Below are 22,737 nucleotides of genomic sequence, written 5' to 3'. Positions count from 1 at the left end.
ACTATATGAGATAAGAAAAGATAACTCCAAAGACAGTTCATCTAAATAGTCATAACAAATTAACCCTTCATATTATCATTATCCGAAGTGGACGATCTTGGTGCCACAAAAGGAATGTGCGTTCTCGGATTGGTATTGACTGAGGACATTGTTGAAGCTGATCCCTGATTCATACCACTCCAAACTTGTGATGGCAGGGTTTGGGAAAAGGAACCGTATCCAAGCTGAGGTTGGACAGTGTGCGGCATACGGAAAAGAGATAGTTGTTGCTTCAAATCAACGTTCGCATTATTTAGCCTTTGTATTTCTGCTTCTTTCGACATGATAACGTCCATCCTCTCCTTCGTTTGTTTTAATGTAAATTCGCGAAATTGTTGATTAAAATCAGCATTTTCTTGAAATAATGTGTAAGCTTCATGCTGTGAAGAAAAAATAAAATATATAAGTACAAATATACCAACAAAAATCGAACGTACAATAAAAAGTCGAAAGTACACTTACGTGGGATAATAGATGTGGAGGATGGATATGTACATGTTCAACAGGTTGTTCAATTGGGACCGTATACAAGTCACCGACATACCCATATGTTTGGGCTTCCCAAATAGGATGAGTCACGTAATCTTTGGAGTTGGTTACCATTGTCCAGTATTGTAAATATATATCATAATCTTTAACAACTTTCACTATCTCTGTTGCATCGACCAAACCTTCTTTTTTTAGGCGTTCGGCTTGAATATTGCCAATATCCCCTATAACTGTGTGTAGTCTTATAGGAACAGCGAAAGTACAATGGTTTTGCCGCCAACACCTTTCACCAAGATACATGTTGTGCTGTACAGTTAGAAAGGGAATAAGAATTTAGTAAGTATGTTATTAAGGAAAAAAGTATGTTATATAATAAAATTTACAAATTAACTCACAATGCCCATGTAATAAAATATATATCTCGAGTCTGATAGCCGCGTAGCCGTGCATCCCATATCAGATGCAAGAACTTCTCTGTATGATTCCCATGGGCGCCATGTCACTTGTTCAGCAGTAAGCTTACTTAGTAAATCCCTACAACGGAAAATATCATTTGTATTCTTCGGTACATTCCATTTAGAAGATACGTGCCATTTTTGTTCTGTACTCGCCTCTGGGATTTCTGGTCGACATATGCCCAGGTATTCATACCCCCAAAACTACTCCATCAAAATAATTAGCCAATTTAATAACTTAGAAACAAAATAAACAATGAGAGGAAAAATAACTATATTGAAAGAATACCTCTAATACTTGGAATGGACCACATAGTGCCTTCTGTCTCCTCCCAGATAAACGGAGTGCCGCATACAATTTCGAAAACGCAGCACCACCCCAGTCATACGTGGATACTACATCAAGATTTTCAAAAGCAGCTAACCATCCAGCATCAATATAAGTCTTTGCATTAGAAAAGAAAAAATGTCCCAAAACATACATGAAAAAGGCAATTGCTACTCTATGAGCAAGGGTGCTATCATTTTCAGCCGCAACCAACTTGTCTTCGATGAAATATGACCTTAAATATTTAATTGTAATTGAATTTGAAACCCACGACGGTGATTTTGGACAGAGCGTGACATCTTGGATATCCGGAAAGATATGCTCACGAACATGTTCAAATTGGTACTTCCCCGAATCATAAGGAACATCAGGCCCATCACCGATACTCAGTCCAGTCAACATGAGCCAATCTAGGGGGGTGAATCCCATCTCACCAAATGGGAAGTGAAAAGTGTTTGTTGTATCCCAAAACCGCTCAGCAATATAATCAACCATTGAATGGTTGGTTTCGCTACATTGTATGTCCAGTAAATTTTGCCATCCCGCTTTTTCAATAATATATTTAGCTCTAGGACAGTGTTGTGAAATAGTTTGATAGTGATGAATTTACCGATGCCAAAGATCCACAATGTTGATACTTTAATTTGTGCTCCCCTGTCAATGTGATGTCCGTAGTAGCGTGCGGTTTATCATCTTGCAGTATAGGAAACCTCCCTAACCGGGGAATATCAACCTCCTTAATTGTACCAGTAGCGATTAAGTTATAATCCTCTTCGGCTACATATTTTTGTTTCTTGTTCGTCTTCACGCGACCATTGAAACGCGCTGTGAATTTGTTCAACATCTGTGCACACACAATATAGATGCAGTTACATTATTAAAAGACCAACCCTCATTAACGAATATTTTTATTAGTCCATCACCATTTATATTCCAAATACTATAAATCCTTAACACAAACCATATAAATTCCAAATTCTATAATTCCAGAAACACAAATTAAATCGTCACCGATGCATTTCCAAAATCATTACAAGATTCCACAACCCAATTTAATCACTTCAAGATTCCATAAAAATCACTAAAAAATCAATTCCATACTCACGCAATTAGCTCTTCTACATATGTAACTCCCAAAATTTACATAACTACAATTTACATAACTAAAATTAATCACCTCAAAATTCAATAAAAAACAATACAAATTCAATTATTGGTAACCATATTCACATACAACATGCAGAAAACCAATAATTAATCCAATAATTTACATAACTACAATAATTTACAATAATTTAAAATTAATCCAATAATTTACATAACTACAATTATTCATAACCATATTCACTAAAATTAATTACCAACAGACAACATGAAGAAAAACAATAAAAGGAAGCTCTCAATTGAAATAGGTTGATTGAAACAGTTGAAGGGTGAGAACTATTTCCCACATAATCTACATAACCACGGATTTTTACAATACCCAAAAATAATAAATCAAATTTTTACAATACCACTGTGGAATCTCTAATAAATTTTAGTGAATAGATTATAAATCAAATAAAAATTTACAATACCCACAAATCAAATTTTTACAATACCCACAAATAAATTTTTACAACCACTGTGGAAGCTCTAATAAATATTAATCTCTATAAAAACATAAAACACACATACCCAATTTTTTCACATACATATTAATCTCTATAAAAACATAAAACACACATACCCACAAATATTAATCTCAAATTTTTTTAAGCTCTAACTATTTTTAAAAAAAAATTTAACCAAATTTACATAATCATCAAATATGGTTTTTTTTACATACATATTAATCTCTATAAAAACATAAAACACACATACCCAATTAAATTTAACCAATTTCATATTCATATTTGTTCGTTAAAACCAAATTTTAGATAAACTAATTTTAACAAATAAAACCCTAAATAAATTATACAAACAATATGGATAAAACAAAAGAGATTAAGAAAAAGAAAACATACCTCTTTTGTAACCCGGGTTCATCAAGTATCTTGGTTATTTCTTTTCTTTTACTGCTCTTCACTGTGATGTTTTTGTTAAGAAGCTGTGTTTGTGGGCGGTAGAAACAAAGAAACAAAGAGGAGGTAGAAAAGAAAAGAAGAAGACGGAGAAGATTAGGGTAAAGGGAAAGTGAACACGTGGGCTATACGTGGTGGTTAGAGATTGGACGGGCTTTAATGCCACACGTGATAGATACGTGTGTTAATGGAAGTCCAACACTATACGTACGCCTGCAAACCAAGCGTTGATTATACGTACGCCTGAGAGAAGAGGAGGCGTTGATTATACGTACGCCCCACGTCAGGCGTTGATTATACGTTCGCCTCAAACAGGCGTTGGTTATACTTACGCCTCAAAACAGGCGTTGATTATACGTTCGCCTGATACAGGCGTTGATTATACGTCCGCCCCACGTCAGGCGTTGATTATACAAACGCTTCATTCAGGCGTTGATTATACGTTCGCCACACCAGGCGTAGATTATACAAACGCCCCTTCTCCGAGCATGAAATATATGTACGCCCCACAACAAGCGTATTCTTTATCAACGCCCCACAAGCAGCGTTAATTATATCTCCGCCCAGCCCAAACGAAGATTATACCAACGCTCCACATGCAAGCGTGGATTATACATCCGCCCGACTAAATATACTCCACTGCCTTAACGTGACACTACAGACTAAACTCAAATTTGATCGTTTGTTTTGGTCTTTGATCTTTGGTTTTGATCGTACCACTGTGGACGCTCTAACCGACCAGAAACCAAACCCAACACAATTTCCTCTTCTCTTCCATCTGCAGAACCACTACCACTTGCATCTCCTCCATTAACTCCATTACCCCCCCTCTCCTCCGTACACTGAGCACCAATTCACCACCATTAACTCCTAATTCTCCATCTCTCTCTATCTTATCTTTATTCTTATCAAGAACAGTAACCCTAAAAGATAAGGTTTAGAGAAATTGAGTTAGGGTTAGCTGTACAATTGGGGGAACATTGATTCAATGAAGTTGCAGGGAAATTGAAGGCAAGGAAAGTCAATGGAGTATGGTTGGTGAGTTGGGTTATCATTAATTTTCGAATAGAAGAAGGATTGAGGGCTGTTGTGTATAAATAGGGGACTATTTTCTCTGTAATGATCATCTAAGAATAGCTGGATCAATTAGTCATCTTTATATAATTGTGTTTTCATCTTGTTCACCATGTTCTAATTCCATTTGCTAATGAAACCCTGATTCTCTGCTATGTTATTCATACTATTTATGTTACTCTTGAATGTTTGTATTGTTCTAGGATAAAGTCAATCTTAGTGCTTCAATGCTTTTCTCTCATAGTGTATGCCATGTATCCATTGCAGTTAGGATAAAACTGTGTTGATTGTGCTGCAGATCATGCCTTAGAGACTGTTGTTAATCCCTTGACTAGTTGTGCTTAATTAGACAGTTAGTGCTCTGGATTGATACCTTAGTTGCGATTGAACTATGCATTGGTGAAACACCTTAGGTAAGTGATAGACTTGACACTTCTTCCTTATCTGTTACAAGGACAAGAGTAGTATAATTAGTAGAATACATAGTAGGAATTAGTGGTAGATTTGACAATCCTAGTGCCTTTATTCTCAGTGTTAACATCTCTGTCATTGCCTTTTTGTTTTACTGTTCTAATCTCTATACAATCACCTTTGTCGTATCGACGCAAAACAAAACCCCCCTTGTGTTACCCTTGTTCTAAGTCAGTTGTAGTAAAGACCATAAGATTCAGCCTTTTCTCCCTCCTTGTCCCTGAGGATCGACCTGTACTTGTCATGTGTTACTTCTCGACACTGTGCACTTGCAGTTCTAATTGTAGGTATATTTACAGACCTACCATGTTTTTGGCGCCGCTGATGGGGACTCGATATCGGTGTAGCTGAAGTTCCATCTTTACTTTACTGGTTTTTAATATAACCCTGTATATATGCGCTAGATTTTTCTGTTTTCATGTTGTTAGTGTAGTCCGTTTACTTGCATTCTGTTACATAATCTGCATCATAGCTCCATAAGCATCAGCTGTAGTTTTAAAATTTCTATTGTCTGTGTATATTGCATATGTTTCCATTTACTGCATTCTTTCAGTACTTTTTGTTTCAACTTTCAACTGCACCTTAGCATAATCCGCATCTGTAGCTAGTTTCATTCTGTAGTGTGGGTTCTCTTTTGTTTCCTTTATCAGTTCATTGGTCCTCTTATGCTGTGGATTAATAGTTTACCTGTTAGTTTACCTTTGTTTTTAGACCATAATCTGTAGCTGTGCGTCAAAGTGCATCTAATCATACTCCGACTCTGTAGCCTGTTATAATAGTGTAACTTAGTGAAACTTGTTCCATTTCAAGCTTGTTATCATCATCATCTGTAGCTTAGTTCTATAACATTTTAACTGTAATAACTATAGTTTTTATCTATCCTTTGTCATCAGCATAGTTGCATCAGTAGGTTGTATATATACTTCATTAAATTTTACTTTTTCTGTTATAGCTTAACTTAGCTGCTAAATCCATTTGTTTATCTTGCATACTCATAGCTGCATCTTTATCATCCATCTTGTAGCTTTTCTATTAAAAGTGCATCATTGTCTTGGATTGTTTCTGTAAATTGAGTCTAGTTTAAGTCAGTTTTATTTACAGTAGTGATATCCTGTAGTTAAGATTGTGAACCTGTAAAGTTCTCTTTTGATTTTCTCAGTTTACTGCAATCTGTAGATGTTTGTTAGTTGCATCTCATAACACCTCGCACCTGTAAAATATCAGCATTTCAAGTCTATCATCCCTGTAATATATCCATGCCAGCATTCTCGCATTTCATCTGTATTCCTTTGTTTTATCTTTAAAACTCTGGGAACTGAACCTCTCCTTTGAGCAAGCAGGTACCTGTGACACATCTGTGCAAACCAAGAAAGCAGAAAGAGGAGCAGAGTACAACAGTTATTGTGGCTAAACCCGGTTGGTGTCATTCTTGAACCCCATTACACTCTATATCTGTATGCATGAAAACATGATAGCTTGATACACTAGCTGCCTTACTAAGCACTATTTCAGACCTGCAATTTCTGGTATTCTTGAGCATGATTTTGTGAAAAGTAACTTGCTTGCTGCAGTTATTATTTCACTTTCCCTGCAAATCTGTGCGTAATAATCTAAGAACTAGCTTTTGATCCATAAAAACACGAGCCTGTGATTTTAGAGTTTTACATTGCTACTTGTCTGAGCAGTATAACAAGTAACTGAATTTGTTGTTAGCTGTGCTAAACCTGTATGATAGTGAAATATATGAATCTGTATGCCTACTAAGCATCAGCTGTGGCCTGGTTGTGGCACTTGTTGTTAACTCTCATCTCTGCAATTTAACTAGTATGTATGCTAGGTTATGATTGTAACCTTTAGAGACCAAACAAATAGACTAGTCAGAATTAGCCAAGAAGAGATTGTTGACATACCTAGTTCTGAGGTAGACATCCCTGACCAATCTGAAACCATGGGTGAAGAAGCAAACCAACCCCGTAGTCTCAAGGACTACATGTACCCAAAGGGAAAGCCAGCCCTCGTGCATCATTCTACCAGCTGATGCTGGTCAGTTTGAACTTAAGGCAAGTACCATTCACATGCTCCCTGTGTTTAGAGGGGTTGATGCTGAAAACCCCTACCATCATGTTAGAGATTTTGAAGATATTTGTGGGAATCTGCGTTTTAACCAAATGCCGGAAGAGTCCCTCAAACTGAGACTGTTTCCTTTCTCTTTGAAAGAAAAAGCCAAGTCCTGGCTGCATGCCTTACAACCACAGTCCATTAGAACATGGGATTCATGGGAAGACCTTACAAAAGAATTTTTCAAAAAAATTTTCCCTAACCATAAGACTGCGACAATTCGTCAAAGTCTGAATGGTTTTGTGCAATTAGAAGGTGAGACCTTAGCCAAATATCTGGAGAGATTTAATGAATTACTGCTCCAATGTCCTCACCATGGTTTTGAAAAATGGAGACTTGTGCAAATTTTGTATAAAGGTCTAGGTGTTACCACCCGAACCATAGTTGAGTCAATGTGCAATGGTTTATTTATTGAAAAAAGTGCTGATGAGGCTTGAACTTTCTTAATCGAAGTCGCTGAGAAGACTCAGCAATGGGAGTCCATCCGTGAACCTAAAAAGACTGGCCCTGTAGCTAATGTCCATAGAATCGAGTCCGATTTTGAAGAAAAAGCTAATGTTGCATCCTTGGCTAGGAGAGTAGAAGCGCTAGAGCTGCTGAAGAATGTGAAAACTACTGCCCCTACTCTCTGTGACCAAATTGAAATGGCCACTCGTGCCGCATGCCACAGTTCAGAGCATCTAGTGGATAGTTGTCCAGACCTACAAGCATTTCATGAGTCTAGATTTGAGCAGGCTAATGCTTTGTATCATAAGCAAGAGAACAACCCTTATTCTCAGACCTACAACCCAGGGTGGAGGAATATTTCTAATTTCTCGTGGTCTAAAGGGCCCGTACAAGGGGGTACACCAAGTAATAACCAAGGATATTCATATCCTAGAAACCCCCAAGTACAAACACACACACAGTACCCTGTAGAGAAAAGACCTAGCTTTGATGACGGTATAAACCAAATGAATCAAAACCTTTTGCAATATCAGAAGTTAAATGGCCAGAGGCTTGCGAGTTTAGAACTCAAAATCGGTCAAATGTGTGATGTACTAAACGAGAGAGAAAAAGGTAAACTACCTAGTCAACCTCAACAACTTCAGAAAATTGCATTTCAGGCAAGCACCTCAAATTGCAATGAGTCCTCTCATAATCAGGTAAATGCTGTCACTACTCTTCGTAGTGGTAAGGTTGTTGATAACAATGTAGGTGTACCACAATCAGTCGAGTCTAGATCAGACTCACCGGTGCATACAACTCCACAGAAAACAACCGTGGTGGAGAAGGAATCTGAGCATGATAATGACTCTAAGAATTCCACTGATGTTGCACCATCTCAGGTACCTGTTGCTCCATTTCCTCAGAGGTTGACACAACAAAAATGGGGTACTCACTACAATGAGATGTTGGAAATGTTTAAACGTGTAAACATAAACATTCCATTTCTCGAAGCAATTAGGCAGATACTCACCTATGCTAAATTTTTGAAAGACCTTTGCACACAAAAAAGAAAACATCATGTGCACAAGCGTGCTTTTCTCACTGAGCAGGTAAGTTCGATTATTCAAAGCAAAACTCCACCTAAGTTTAAAGACCCAGGTAGTCCAACTATCATATGCACTATAGGTGACCATACGATCGATAGGGCTTTGCTTGACTTAGGAGCAAGTGTGAACCTTTTTCCATATTCTGTGTATAAGCAATTAGGTCTTGGGGAGCTGAAACCCACTCCTGTTACGCTACAGTTAGCGGACAAATATGTCAAAATCCCTCGTGTTATTGTTGAAGATGTGTTAATCAAGGTTGATAAATTTTATTTTCCTGTGGACTTCATTGTGCTAGATACTCAACCTGTGCAAAACCCAGACTGCCAAATTCCTGTCATTTTAGGACGTCCTTTTCTGGCAACGCCAATGCTATCATAAACTGTCGTAATGGAGTGGTGAACTTATCTTTTGGAAACATGACTGTGGAATTAAATGTTTTCCGGGTTATCCAACAACATATGGATTTTGATGATGATGAATTGCATGAGGTTAATATGATTGAGAGTCTGATCCAAGACTCATTGCCGACATCGTATCTGTGGATCCTTTGCAAGCATGTTTAGATAATTTTGACTTAGATATTTTTGATTCTGAGTACATTAGTGAGGTTCACTCTTTGCTTGAATCTGTACCACCCATGGATATTGCTAAATGGCAGAATGCAATGGAACCACTTCCACTATCTGATTCCGAATCTTCCCCAATTCCTGATGAACCACCTAAGCTTGATTTGAAACCATTGCCTGATACTTTGAAATATGCTTTCTTAGGTTCTTCTAAGACTTTCCCTGTTATTATTGCATCATGTTTAGACACAGAACAAGAAAACAAACTTTTAGAAGTACTTAAAGAACATAAGGAGGCCTTAGGTTGGACCATCTCAGACCTTAAAGGTATAAGTCCCACCATTTGCATGCATCATATAAATCTTGAAGAAAATACTAAACCATCTATGGAAATGCAAAGGAGACTTAACCCCAACATGAGGGATGTTGTTAAAGGTGAAATTCTGAAATTGCTTGATGCAGGTATCATATACCCAATTCTAGATATCCAATGGGTCAATCCCATTCAAGTTGCGCCCAAAAAGTCTGGTATTACTGCAGTTCAGAATGAAATGAATGAGCTAGTCCCCACTCGTGTAACCACGGGATGGCGAGTTTGTATTGACTATAGGAATCTGAACACAGTAACAAAGAAAGACCATTTTCCTCTTCCCTTCATTGACCAAATGCTAAAAAGGTTGTCAAGACATAGTCACTATTGTTTCTTAGATGGCTATTCGGGTTATAACCAGATTCATATAGCACCCAAGGAACAACCAAATACCACATTTACCTGTCCTTATGGTACATTTTCTTATCGTCGTATGCCTTTTGGGTTGTGTAATGCACCCGTTACTTTTCAACGTTGCATGATGAGCATCTTTTCTGACATGGTAGATAAATTTCTTGAAATTTTCATGTATGATTTTTCTGTCTTTGGATCTTATTTTGATGAATGTTTGCATCATCTTACTCTTGTGCTGATTCGATGTAAGAAAAAGAATTTGGTTTTAAATTGGGAAAAATGTCATTTCATGGTTAACTCAGGCATCTTTCTAGGGCACATCATTTCTGAAAAGGCATATAAGTAGATAAAGCCAAAGTTGATCTCATTCAACATTTGCCTCAACCTCGCTCTGTGAGGGAGATAAGGTCATTCTTGGGCCATGCTGGTTTTTATCGGCGATTCATCAAAGATTTTAGTAAAATTTCAAGACCTTTGTGTAGTCTTCTTGCAAAAGATGTTGCATTTGTCTTTGATGATGCTTGTAAGGAAGCATGGGAGCAATTGAAAGCTCTTCTCACATCTGCCCCTGTACTCAGGCCACCCGATTGGACCTTACCATTTGAAATTATGTGTGATGCGTCTTATTATGCTGTAGGAGCTGTTTTAGGTCAGCGAGTAGACAAACTTCCTTATGTGATCTACTATGCTAGTAAGACACTTAATTATGCTCAACTGAATTATTCCACCACTGAGAAAGAATTACTAGCTGTTGTGTTTGCATTGGATAACTTTAGATCTTATTTGATAGGATCTAAAGTCATCATATATTCTGACCATGCTGCATTGAAATATCTTCTGTCTAAGAAAGATGTTAAGGCTCGTCTAATTCGATGGATACTCTTGATACAAGAGTTCAATCTCGAAATTCGAGATAAGAAAGGGTCTGAAAATGTCGTTGCTGATCACTTGTCTAGGTTGAATGTTGACTCTATTGATGAATCTTTGCTTATTAGAGAGTCATTCCCTGATGAAAAATTGATGCTTGTGTCTGAAATGCATTGGTTTGCTGATATTGTTAATTACCTCGCTACAGGTAGAATGCCTTTGCATTGGTCTAAAGAAGACCGCTCTAAATTCTTGGCTGAAGTGAAATGTTTCCTTTGGGATGACCCATACTTGTTTAAATACTGCCCTGACCAACTCATTAGGAGATGTGTCCCCAATTCTGAACAAAGAGATGTCATCTCTTTCTGTCATGACCATGCATGTGGAGGCCATTTTAGTGCCAAGAAAACTGCTGCAAAGATCTTTCAAAGTGGTTTTTATTGGCCATCATTGTTCAAAGATAGTCATGCCTTTTGTGTTGCTTGTGAACGATGCCAGAAATTAGGAAGTATCTCAAGAAGAAACATGATGCTCTTACAACCTATTTTGATTATTGAATTGTTTGATGTATGGGGTATTGATTTCATGGGTCCCTTTCCTAATTCTGAAGGTAATTTGTACATTCTTGTTGCTGTTGATTATGTTTCTAAGTGGGTAGAAGCCATTGCCTCCAAAATAAATGACCATAAAGTAGTTCTTTCTTTTCTAAAAGAAAACATCTTCTCTCGTTTTGGAACACCTAGAGCAATAATCAGTGATGGTGGTAGTCATTTTTGTAATAGACCTTTTGAATCACTTATGCGCAAATATGGAATCACTCATAATGTAGCAACCCATACCATCCTCAGACCAATGGCCAAGTAGAAGTTTCTAATAGGGAAATCAAGCATATTATTGAAAAGACTGTTAATCCAACTAGGAAAGATTGGTCTTTGCGCTTAAATGATGCTTTGTGGGCCTATAGAACTGCATACAAAACTCCCATTGGCATGTCCCCTTACAGACTAGTGGTAAAGCTTGTCATCTACCTGTTGAGTTAGAACATCGTGCATATTGGGCTGTCAAGAAGTTGAACTTTGATCTTGATAAGGCTGGTACCCAAAGGAAACTTCAACTCAGTGAGTTAGAAGAAATAAGAAATGATGCTTATGGTAGTGCCAAGATGTATAAACATAAGATGAAAGTGTTTTTCATGACACGCATTCTGCGCAAGTCTTTCACACCTGTCAAAAGGTTTCATTGTACAACACTCGTCTGCATATCTTTCCAGGTAAGTTACGTTATCGATGGCACGGACCATTCGTGGTACGTACTGTTTTCCCTCATGGAGCTGTAGAACTTGAAAAATCCAGCAACCAAGATCATCTTCAAGGTCAATGGTCAGAGATTGAAACACTTTCTGGAACCACTTCCACCAGATGAGACCATGGACTTGGAAGACCCTATTTATGTGGACTAAACCGGTCCACCTGTGTACATACTTATGGATCGAACATCCATTTTCTTTCCCTTTTCTTTTCTTTCTGTATAGTTTTCATGTGTGCTAACCAATCTTTTTGTCCTATTGATAATATTGTTTGCTTTCAAAAGCATTCATCCATTTATGGTTTAGCACCATCTTTTTGCATTTGGTAATCTCTTTCCTTTAGATCTACTCTGCACTGTTCTCCTGGTATGTTGTTATAATTCTGCTTATATTTTGAGGACAATGTTAGATTTGGGTTTGGGGGAGTATTTTGCATACAAAGTTTTTAGTATTTTGCATCTTAAACTGTTTTAAAAAAAATAAAATAATCAAAAATTCAAAAATCTTTGTAAATATTTGCATAAAACCTCCAAGTTTTAGAGATCTTAGAGTCACTAGCATGCTTCTAGCTATGTTTACATAGAGAGTCTGACGGAAATAACTGAACTTGGAAATACTGGAGAACACAATCGGGTTTCTTGTTTGTCTGAGCGTTAAAGTTGGATTTAACCATGCCGGTGGACGAATTAGGTGCTGCAAAGATATTGGTAGTAGAGTTGTAATCACCCTTAGTGGACCTATTTTCATCAAGCGAGGCACCAACATTCCATTTTTGTGACTATCTAAAAAGTCCTTTTAGAGTGTGTCACCGTACGCAAATTCCGGGTAGGAATGGTGAGCTACCCAACTTCGCACCACTTTCAGCACTATTTTTTGATCTCTTGAGTGCTAATTTTGTCAATCATGAGGATGACGTCTAAAGATGAAAACTCCTTCTTGTAGTTTGATTTGCAGTTAGCACCATTCTCTCTCACTCGACAACATCAACAGATCCATAGAAACACATCATCATCAACAAGCACACGACGACAGATTCTATGAAGAAAGTTGAAGAAAGTCCAAGGTTTATATGCAACAATTCAAAAGTCTTATTCAAAAGTGAAGATACAATACAAAAAGCAGAATTCTATACGCAAGTGAAGATTTATCTTACAAAAGCGAAGAAAAACAAAAAAAGGTGAGAAACAGTGAAGTTCATAAATTCAAGACAATACAGTTTGTGAATAATTAAGTGATGAAGTCCCTCCTACATGGCATTAGTAGTTTCATTATTTATTTTGGTTCAAAAAAATAAAAAAAAATGTGAAGAATTAAGTGAGAACTACTATATTTTGTTTTTAATTTTGTTTAAAAAGCACCATGAAAAAGAGGAAAGTTCAAGCAACAAGGAATTTGAAGAGAAAAATCATAAATTGTCAAGATTCTACGAAGTTTAGAAGTTCATCATCAACAGTTGAAGACCAAAGACGTTTCTATGGATGCTGTGAGAGTGGTGTTGATTGCCGATCGGATGTGAAGGTAAGTGAGTACTCCCATCCCTGCTAATGATTGATTTCATTTCTTAGAGATCATCAGAAAAAGATTCTTATTCCCACAATTTTGTGGAGTCTCTAGAAATTATCTCGGAAGGTTATCCTTCCTACCATTCAACGTGTGCAGGATTTCACTCTTCATTCATGTCTGCACACATGAGAGACTAGAAAAGCGGTCTTTTTGAGTGCAATTGTCATAAAATATTATTGGTAAGGCAGAAGTCGAGGTTTGTGATCACTCTCGAACCCGAATTCTTTCATATGGTGTGGTTCCTTCTCGCTCAACTCTTAAGGATGAGAATGCGTTCTTTTGGTATTTCTAACTTCGTGTTACTAGCATGCAGAAACTCTATGTCCTCATAGATCCTTGGATGCTTGGGACTCTATTACGCTCTGAGGTTGGAGAAGGTTTTGTGGGTACATCTCTGGTAGGTTCTCACGATACACAACTCGTCCAACTAGGGACACCTAGGGGTTTAAAGGCTTAGTGCATACGCTAAATGCATTCGAAAAAAATAAATTAAAAAGACCAGAGACAGTGGTATAATTAGAATTTCTTAATTTCTGTTTCACTTGAGGACAAGTAAAATTCAGGTTTGGGGGTATTTGATGAGTGCCAAATATTACATATTTCTACACCTTTTTATTGGCAATTATCTCATCTTTGTGCTTTAAAATCATATATTATCCCAAATTGTGTATATTCATTGTTTTCAAGAATAAATATGTTTACTAATTAATTTTGTGTTTTTAGATACTAAATAAAGCTTGGATGAATTGAGAAGCCAAAAGAGCAGAGGAATAGTAGCTAGCGACTATCAAAGAGATACAACGCAAAGCCCCGCGAGAAGGCTGTGAAGCACGAAGGAATATCGCGTAAATTGGGGACTATTTTCTCTGTAAAGATCATCTAAGAATAGCTGGATCAATTAGTCATCTTAATATAATTGTGTTTTCATCTTGTTCACCATGTTCTAATTCCATTTGCTAATGAAACCCTGATTCTCTGCTATGTTATTCATACTATTTATGTTACTCTTGAATGTTTATATTATTCTAGGATAAAGTCAATCTTAGTGCTTCAATGCTTTTCTCTCACAGTGTATGCCATGTATCTATTGTAGTTAGGATAAAACTGTGTTGATTGTGCTGCAGCTCATGCCTTAGAGACTGTTGTTAATCCCTTGACTAGTTGTGCTTAATTAGACAGTTAGTGCTCCGGATTGATACCTTAGTTGCGATTGAACTATCCATTGGTGAAACACCTTAGGTAAGTGATAGACTTGACACTTCTTCCTTATCTGTTACAAGGATAAGATTAGTATAATTAGTAGAATACATAGTAGGAATTAGTGGTAGATTTGACAATCCTAGTGCTTTTATTCTCAGTGTTAACATCTTTGTCATTGACTTTTTATTTTACTGTTCTAATCTCTATACAATCACCTTTGTCGTATCGACGCAAAACAAAACCCCCCTTGTGTTACCCTTGTTCTAAGTCAGTTGTAGTAAAGACCATAAGATTCAGCCTTTTCTCCCTCCTTGTCCCTGAGGATCGACCTGTACTTGTCCTGTGTTACTTCTCGACACTGTGCACTTGCATTTCTAATTGTAGGTATCTTTACAGACCTACCAGGTTTCCATGTGAGATGGAGTATTGACTAAGGGGGAGTGATACATATCACCATAGTATTATTGTTGAAGTTGTGATACAATTGAACTTTGACACTGTGTAATAATACTGTGACACGGTATAACAATGATCGAGAATTATGTTTTCTCATTGTTATAGCTACGGATCTTCAACAACGGTGATGCTAAACTTACAACCTTTGGGATCATTGGAGTACTTGGGAAATGACGAAGATTTCGAGGAACGTTGAAGATTAGACATGTGGAATAGGAGCTACTAAAGTTTCATTATCTTTTTTGTATTTCATACTTATTGATAGTTTTGTCACTAAAATTGATAAAGGGGGAGATTGTTAGAGCATTGCTCGGTCGAACTCGCATGCGTTGCTATCTCAAGCATGTTTGTCAATGTTAGTGATCAAAACCATAAGTCTTGATTTCTAGTCTACTATGGCTAAGTCTCGGACTAGGATAGAAAGTGTAGTTGAGCTCAAGGACTTCATGGAGATTCATCATACAAGAAGAAGAACTAATCAAGGAACCGATGGAATTTCTCGACAAAAAGGTATGTGAAGACTTGAACTTATCTATCACTCAAAAGTCTATCTATATCTCCTACTTCTTGAGACAAAAAGTCGTATGCTATATATAGACTTTGATTATACACAGTTGGTATTTCGAGCCGAGTATACCTCGCCTATCTATATCTCGAAATATGTGTTGGTAAGCTTTTCGCTTCGACCAAGTTTATCTTTACCTAGTGACGAAAGTCATGATATGTTTCAATCACTTTGAAAATTGCTTTGACGAAGAATGTTTCAATGATTGGAATGAGAGTTTAGATTACATAACCAATGTGGACATAAGCATTGTTGTGGAAACACATTTATGTATAAGTCCTATTCCTTGAACCAAAGTTTGCGAACTTTGTTGATCAAGAGAACCGGAAGAATGGCGTGAGCCAAGTCCGCGAACTCAGTCCGCGAACTGCCGAAGTTCTCAAACCCGAGAATTTCTGCTGGAGTTGACAAACTAGTGCGTGAAGCTAAGTCCGCGAACCCAGTCCGCGAACCGGCGAAGTTCTCATCCCGAGAATTTCTGCTGGAGTTTGTAAACTCTGCCCGGTAACTTAAGTCCGCGAACCAAGTCTGCGAACTTAAGAAGGTTATATATCTGAAGATGATTTCTGAACTTAAACTTAAAAAGACTAAGGAATGCAGTTTGCAAACCGTGGCTATAAAAGTTCATGAACGATTCGAGTGAATCAAATCATCTTTGCTTCAATTGTGTCTTGTGTAGTTACATAAGAATTCTTTACAATTGAACAACTCTCTAACTAGTTCATTTGAGTCATGTGAACTAGTTATGGTGAAGAAGAACATGGTTGATATGAAATGCTCATATGGCTAACCTTTTGGTTAACTATTATTGAACCAACAAGTGCATACGTTTGGGTACGGTTAACAAACCTAGAAGCGTGCATTTCAATTGTGTGTAACAAGCTAAGTTTTCGATCTAACGGTTGAGAAATATTAGCTTGAATCTAAATCAGGTTTTCATCTAACGGTGGATATTGATTTTGTTACCAAGGTAACTTAATGGCAAACCCTGATTTGAAAGACTATATAAGGGGACATCTAGCATCAATGCAAAACTAATCCCCACACCTTACGTGTGATACTAGTTTGCGTGCTAGAGTCGGTTCTCCTTTAACCTTTGGTTTTCTTCTTCTAAAACCAGGTTAACGACTTAAAGACTTCATTGGGATTGTGAAGCCAGACCGATACTACTTTATCGTAGTTGTGTGATCTGATCTTGCATCTTCTATCGTACGAGTACAATCATATTGATTGGCTTGAGATTGATATCTCGATAGGCAAGATATAAAAAGTAATCACAAACATCTTCGTCTCATCGTTTGTGATTCGCAACATCTTGTTTCGCTACCATACGATTAAGATTGTTGTGAGGTGATTGATAACTCTAGGCTGTTCTTCGGGAATATAAGACCGGATTATCAATTGGTTCCTGTTCACCTTGATTACTATCAAAAGACGGAACAAAACCTTTTAGGGTTTATCTGTGGGAGACAGATTAATCCTTCGATAGACTTGTCTGTGTGAGACAGATTTTTTGTCATCAAGTCTTCGACTTTGGGTCGTAGCAACTCTTAGTTGTGGGTGAGATCAGCTAAGGGAATCAAGTGCGCAGTATCCTGCTGGGATCAGAGGCGTAGGGAGTACAACTGTACCTTGGATCAGTGGGAGACTGATTGGGGTTCAACTACAGTCCAGTCCGAAGTTAGCTTGGAGTAGGCTAGTGTCTGTAGCGGCTTAATACAGTGTGTTCAATCTGGACTAGGTCCCGGGGTTTTTCTGCATTTGCGGTTTCCTCGTTAACAAAATTTCTGGTGTCTGTGTTATTTCAATTTCCGCATTATATTGTTTTATCTTTATAATTGAAATAATACAGGTTGTGCGTTAGATCATCAATTAGAGTAATCCAACCTTTGGTTGTTGATTGTCATTGATTGATCCTCGGATATTGGTCTTTGGTACCATCCGAGTTATTCCTTGTATTTGATTAGGACTCGCTGATTTCTATTAGCTTGAGTAAATCAAATCAAGAGAGAGATATTAACTCCTTGAGATACTTTTACCTAGATTGAGTCTGACTGTCTAGTTGATTCTCTAGAAAGTATTCGGAGTTAGTCCATACAGATTGCTAAGCGAAATATTGGGTGGTGTTGTTAGACCCCCGCTTTTTCAATTGGTATCAGAGCAGGCAAACACGTTTAGGACCTTACAAGTCTGTGTTTGTAGCGATCTGACTCTATGGACAGAGGTGCTATCTCTATTAACGTACCACCAGTCTTCGATGGCTCTAATTACTTATGGTGGAAAATTGCTATGCGAGCTTTTCTTCAAGCACGTGATTTTCAATCATGGGTATATGTTGTTAATGGCTATGATGCTCCCGTTGTGGCAGTTGGAGATGTAAACGTTCCCAAGAATATTGGTGAATACAGTCCTGCCGAGATACTTGCTGCAAAGCAAAACTCCGACGGTTTGAATGCCATCATACATGCCATTACCCCAAATCTTCAGCACCATGTGTCTAATTGCACTAGGTCTAAAGATGCTTGGGATATCTTAGAAACCGTATTTGAAGGTAACTCCAGTGAAAAGGAAGCTAGGCTTCAAAACCTTAATTCCGATTGGGAGAACCTTCGTATGGCAGATGAAGATACATTTGATGAGTTTAATCACAAAGTGTCTGAAATTGTTAATGCATCTTTTGCATTGGGTAAGACTATTCCTGAAAAGGACATTGTGATGAAAATTCTCAGATCGCTGCCATCTAGATACGAGTCTAAGAAGCATGCCATCGTTGAGGGAAATAACCTTGATAATCTTTCCAGAAATACATTGGTTGGAAAGCTAAAGATCTTTGACCATGAGCATACATCCAAAATCGGAAAGGATGTTGCCTTTAAAGCACAAAAGAACACTAAATTACTTGATAAGAGTAAAAGTGTTTATGTCTCTGAGGATGATCAGTCTGAGAGTGATTTTTCAGATGAAGATCTTGACAAATCAGTCTCCTTGATCACAAGACAGTTTAGGGATCTTCTATTGAAGAGAAGTAAACGGTTTTCAAGAGACAAACCTAGGTCATCAGATAAACCTCACAATCGTGTTCCTCCTAAAAACAGGGATGCTGACGAGGCTGATGACGAGGATATGCCACAGTGCTTTAAGTGTAAAGGTTTTGGTCATTTTGCAAACGAGTGCCCAAATCGTAGAAAATACACTGGGAACAAAGGTCTTGCTGTAACACTTGATGAGATGTCTGAAATCTATGATTCTGATGAAGATAGGAAATCAAGTGTCGGTCTTCTATGTGAAAACATTGATTTTGATAATTGTAGCAATACATATATCAACCTTGATGGTTTCGGTGAAGAAGAGAACCCAATCAAGCTGGAAGAATCAATTGACCCATCTTTTGGAAACTCTGTTTGTAATGTTTCAGGATCTACCTTGTGTCTAGCTGCAGTCACACCACAGATGCCTGAATATTATTCAAGATTGACGTGCTCGTTTTGTTCTCAGAAGGGTCATGAACTATCAAGATGTTACAAGTACAAACATCAAGTGAGGCACGCCAACAAACTTCAACGAAGAGCAAATCGATTAGCAAGGAAGCTTAAACTTGCTCAGAAGACCGCTGAGGTATGTAGGATTTTATCTTCGTCTAAGAAGTTAGTTTCCAAAGACAAAACAAGACCATTAGAGAAGAAAGCATGGTCAAATCGTTTTGATAGACAGAGGTCAGAGGATTCCTCTCAAGAGGAAAATGGTGGACAAATTGTTGTTCACCACAGCACAAATTAATTGTGTTGTTTGGGAAATCTTGTCTCATGTGCCTGATCAAAAGAGACAAGGTTGTGAACGCACAGGCTTTAGGAAAAGTTTTTTTTTGGATTGTTCTTTTCTGTCTATCAAATAAAAGGAAGGGTTATTATCGACAATTCTACTCTTTATAGGGTTTAGAGTTGGACGTCCACGAACCTGTTTAAAGGTTGCGAACCCTACATTCCTTTTTCCTCTCTGATATCCTTTATATCTTAAGACTGCTTGTTGAGATTGTGAATTCCACTCACAAAAATCAGTTGTTTATAACTGTTCCCTTAAGCATCATGTCTTTGGATGGAAAGGATGTCAACATGATTGTTAAGCCATCAATCAAGGAAAAAGAGATATCTCCAGTAACTCCGTCCTTGAAAAGAAAAAGGAGGAATACAAGAAAGCCAAGGGCTGTCCCTTCTAACTCTCAGAAGTTTTCCGATGTTCTTGATGAGTTGAAGGAAGTAAGAAAGGAGATTCGTGATATTAAGGCTTGCGTTTTAAGATCTTTGGAAATTCAGAAAGCCCTGGTTCGACATCACCAGCCAAGACGGTTTGTTGATATTAACTCCTATCTTCACGAACCTTATGTACCAATGGTGTTGACGACAAGGAGTTCGGGAATGATAAAGAATTTCTCAAAGACATTGTTGCCTAGTATGTCTTCTTTGGTTTAGTTGGAAGAATAACTAGTGCTTGAATACAATGATTGTGACTACACATAGCTATTATTTTTCATCTTCTTGTTCTTTTTTAGGTTTTTGGTTTAAAAAATTCTAAAAATATTTGGAGGATGATGTTTTTGCAGTATTTAATCTTTATGATTTGTTATATTGCAACTTGTTATGGGATATTGGTGTTTACGTCCGTGAACTATTGTCCCATACCTTGTCAAAAGTAAAGTCGTTTGTGATCGATATTCATGTATTGGTTAAAGAATGAATGGACTTTTGACAATTACAAAAGTTAAGCCTATATTGTCAATCTTTGACGGAAGATAGGTTAAAATCTTTTGTTTGCAAGGATTATGTCTATTGAATGTCGTTATGCGAATAGTGATGGAAGATAGAATGAATCCTTGTGTATTCCACATATTGATCTTTACTGATCCATATTTTATGTAATACTGTGAGGCTCCGTAATGTGTCTTATGTTGAGCACTAAACAACCAAGTTGATTATTTTTGATTGGCTTTGTTGTTGCTCCGTAAGGTACTATATGTCGAGCATTATGAACTAAATTAATCATCTTGTTTGGTTATTTAGTTATTACTCCATAAGTTTTTCTTGTGTTGAGTATATGAACGGTTAAGCTAATCATTCCTTATGGTTAAACTTAGTCGTAGCTCCGTAAGTTTACTTATGTTGAGCATAATCAATTAAATTGATCACTTTTTGTGTTTAATTTGGTTGCGTATTCCGATTAAATTAATCATGGGTTTACTTGTGATTAATTTGATTGAGTTTTTGGATATAAAAATCATTCTTATGGTTTTGGTGTCCAATAAATCCTTCTTTTCTTTTGAAATTAAGGTCGCTCGTTGTTGTTCTCTCGGGAATGACATCAAATGGGGGAGAGTTCTTTTGAACTTGTGCTTAATGGTCATATCTTGAGGGGTGTGCGGCTGTGGAATTTTAGAGGGGTTATCTTGTATCTTTAAACTCCTTGATGAATGCATTTAGCTTCGGCTTTATGATTGCATCTAAATTAGTTGGTATGTATTTTTTCTTTTAGTCATGAAATGTCTCTTACGGAAATTTCATTATGATCCCGTTCTTGTACCTTTGCCAATTTTATTGACAAAAAGGGGGAGAATTAATATGTAGTTCACACTACAAATACATATGGTTTTCGGATCATTGTGTAAGGGGGAGTGGTTTCCATGTGAGATGGAGTATTGACTAAGGGGGAGTGATACATATCACCATAGTATTATTGTTGAAGTTGTGATACAATTGAACTTTGACACTGTGTAATAATACTATGACACTGTATAACAATGATCGAGAATTATGTTTTCTCATTGTTATAGCTACGGATCTTCAACAACGGTGATGCTAAACTTACAACCTTTGGGATCATTGGAGTACTTGGAAATGACGAAGATTTCGAGGAACGTTGAAGATTAGACATGTGGAATAGATCTACTAAGTTTCATTATATTTTTTTTGTATTCATATGTATTGATAGTTTTGTCACTAAATTGACAAAGGGGGAGATTGTTAGAGAGCATTGCTCGGTCGAACTCGCACGTTGCTATCTCAAACATGTTTGTCAATGTTAGTGATCAAAAGTATAAGTCTTGATTTCTAGTCTACTATAGCTAAGTCTCGGACTAGGATAGAAAGTGTAGTTGAGCTCAAGGACTTCACGGCGATACATCATACAAGAAGAAGAACTACTCAAGGAACCGATGGAACTTCTCGACAAAAAGGTATGTGAAGACTTGAACTTATCTATCACTCAAAAGTCTATCTATTCTATCTCCTACTTCTTGAGACAAAAAGTCGTATGCTATATATAGACTTTGATTATACACAGTTGGTATTTCGAGCCGAGTATACCTCGCCTATCTATATCACGAAATATGTGTTGGTAATCTTTTCGCTTCGACCAAGTTTATCTTTACCTAGTGACGAAAGTCATGATATGTTTCAATCACTTTGAAAATTGCTTTGACAAAGAATGTTTCAATGATTGGAATGAGAGTTTAACCAATGTTGACATAAGCATTGTTGTGGAAACACATTTATGTATAAGTCCTATTCCTTGAACCAAAGTTTGCGAACTTTGTTGATCAAGAGAACCGGAAGAATGGCGCGAGCCAAGTCCGCGAACTGCCGAAATTCTCAAACCCGAGAATTTCTGCTGGAGTTGACAAAATAGTGCGTGAAGCTAAGTCCGCGAACTCAGTCCACGAACCCAGTCAGCGAACCGGCGAAGTTCTCATCCCGAGAATTTCTGCTAGAGTTTGTAAACTTGTAGATGGGGCAAAAACGATTTGCTGGTTTTTACGAAATTGAGGAGACGACCGAACGTAGGAGACTCCTTGAACCGAGCGAAATGTACAACCTCACACAGATGCAGTGCAAGAAGGGAGTGTTTTGAATTCGAGAGATCAATCTGTAG

At 37.4% G+C, this 22,737-nt stretch overlaps 2 protein-coding genes across 2 annotated transcripts; both read left to right on the top strand.

The window, feature by feature from the left end:
- The first annotated feature begins 6,994 nt into the window (after positions 1–6,994).
- On the top strand, positions 6,995–8,950 carry LOC113350774. Its single transcript, XM_026594896.1, has 2 exons — positions 6,995–7,265; positions 7,491–8,950. The coding sequence occupies exons 1-2, from the start codon at positions 6,995–6,997 to the stop codon at positions 8,948–8,950; spliced, it is 1,731 nt and encodes a 576-aa protein (XP_026450681.1).
- Positions 8,951–8,988: 38 nt separating this feature from the next.
- LOC113350773 lies at positions 8,989–12,151 on the top strand. Its single transcript, XM_026594895.1, has 6 exons — positions 8,989–9,060; positions 9,168–9,342; positions 9,601–9,921; positions 10,500–10,720; positions 11,733–11,880; positions 12,000–12,151. The coding sequence occupies exons 1-6, from the start codon at positions 8,989–8,991 to the stop codon at positions 12,149–12,151; spliced, it is 1,089 nt and encodes a 362-aa protein (XP_026450680.1).
- The last annotated feature ends 10,586 nt before the right edge of the window (positions 12,152–22,737 follow it).

This window comes from Papaver somniferum, chromosome 2, assembly GCF_003573695.1.
Source record: "Papaver somniferum cultivar HN1 chromosome 2, ASM357369v1, whole genome shotgun sequence".
In the NCBI taxonomy this organism is placed as follows: domain Eukaryota; kingdom Viridiplantae; phylum Streptophyta; class Magnoliopsida; order Ranunculales; family Papaveraceae; genus Papaver; species Papaver somniferum.
Note: the sequence above shows the minus strand (reverse complement) of the source record. Positions and strands in the feature narration are given on the sequence as shown.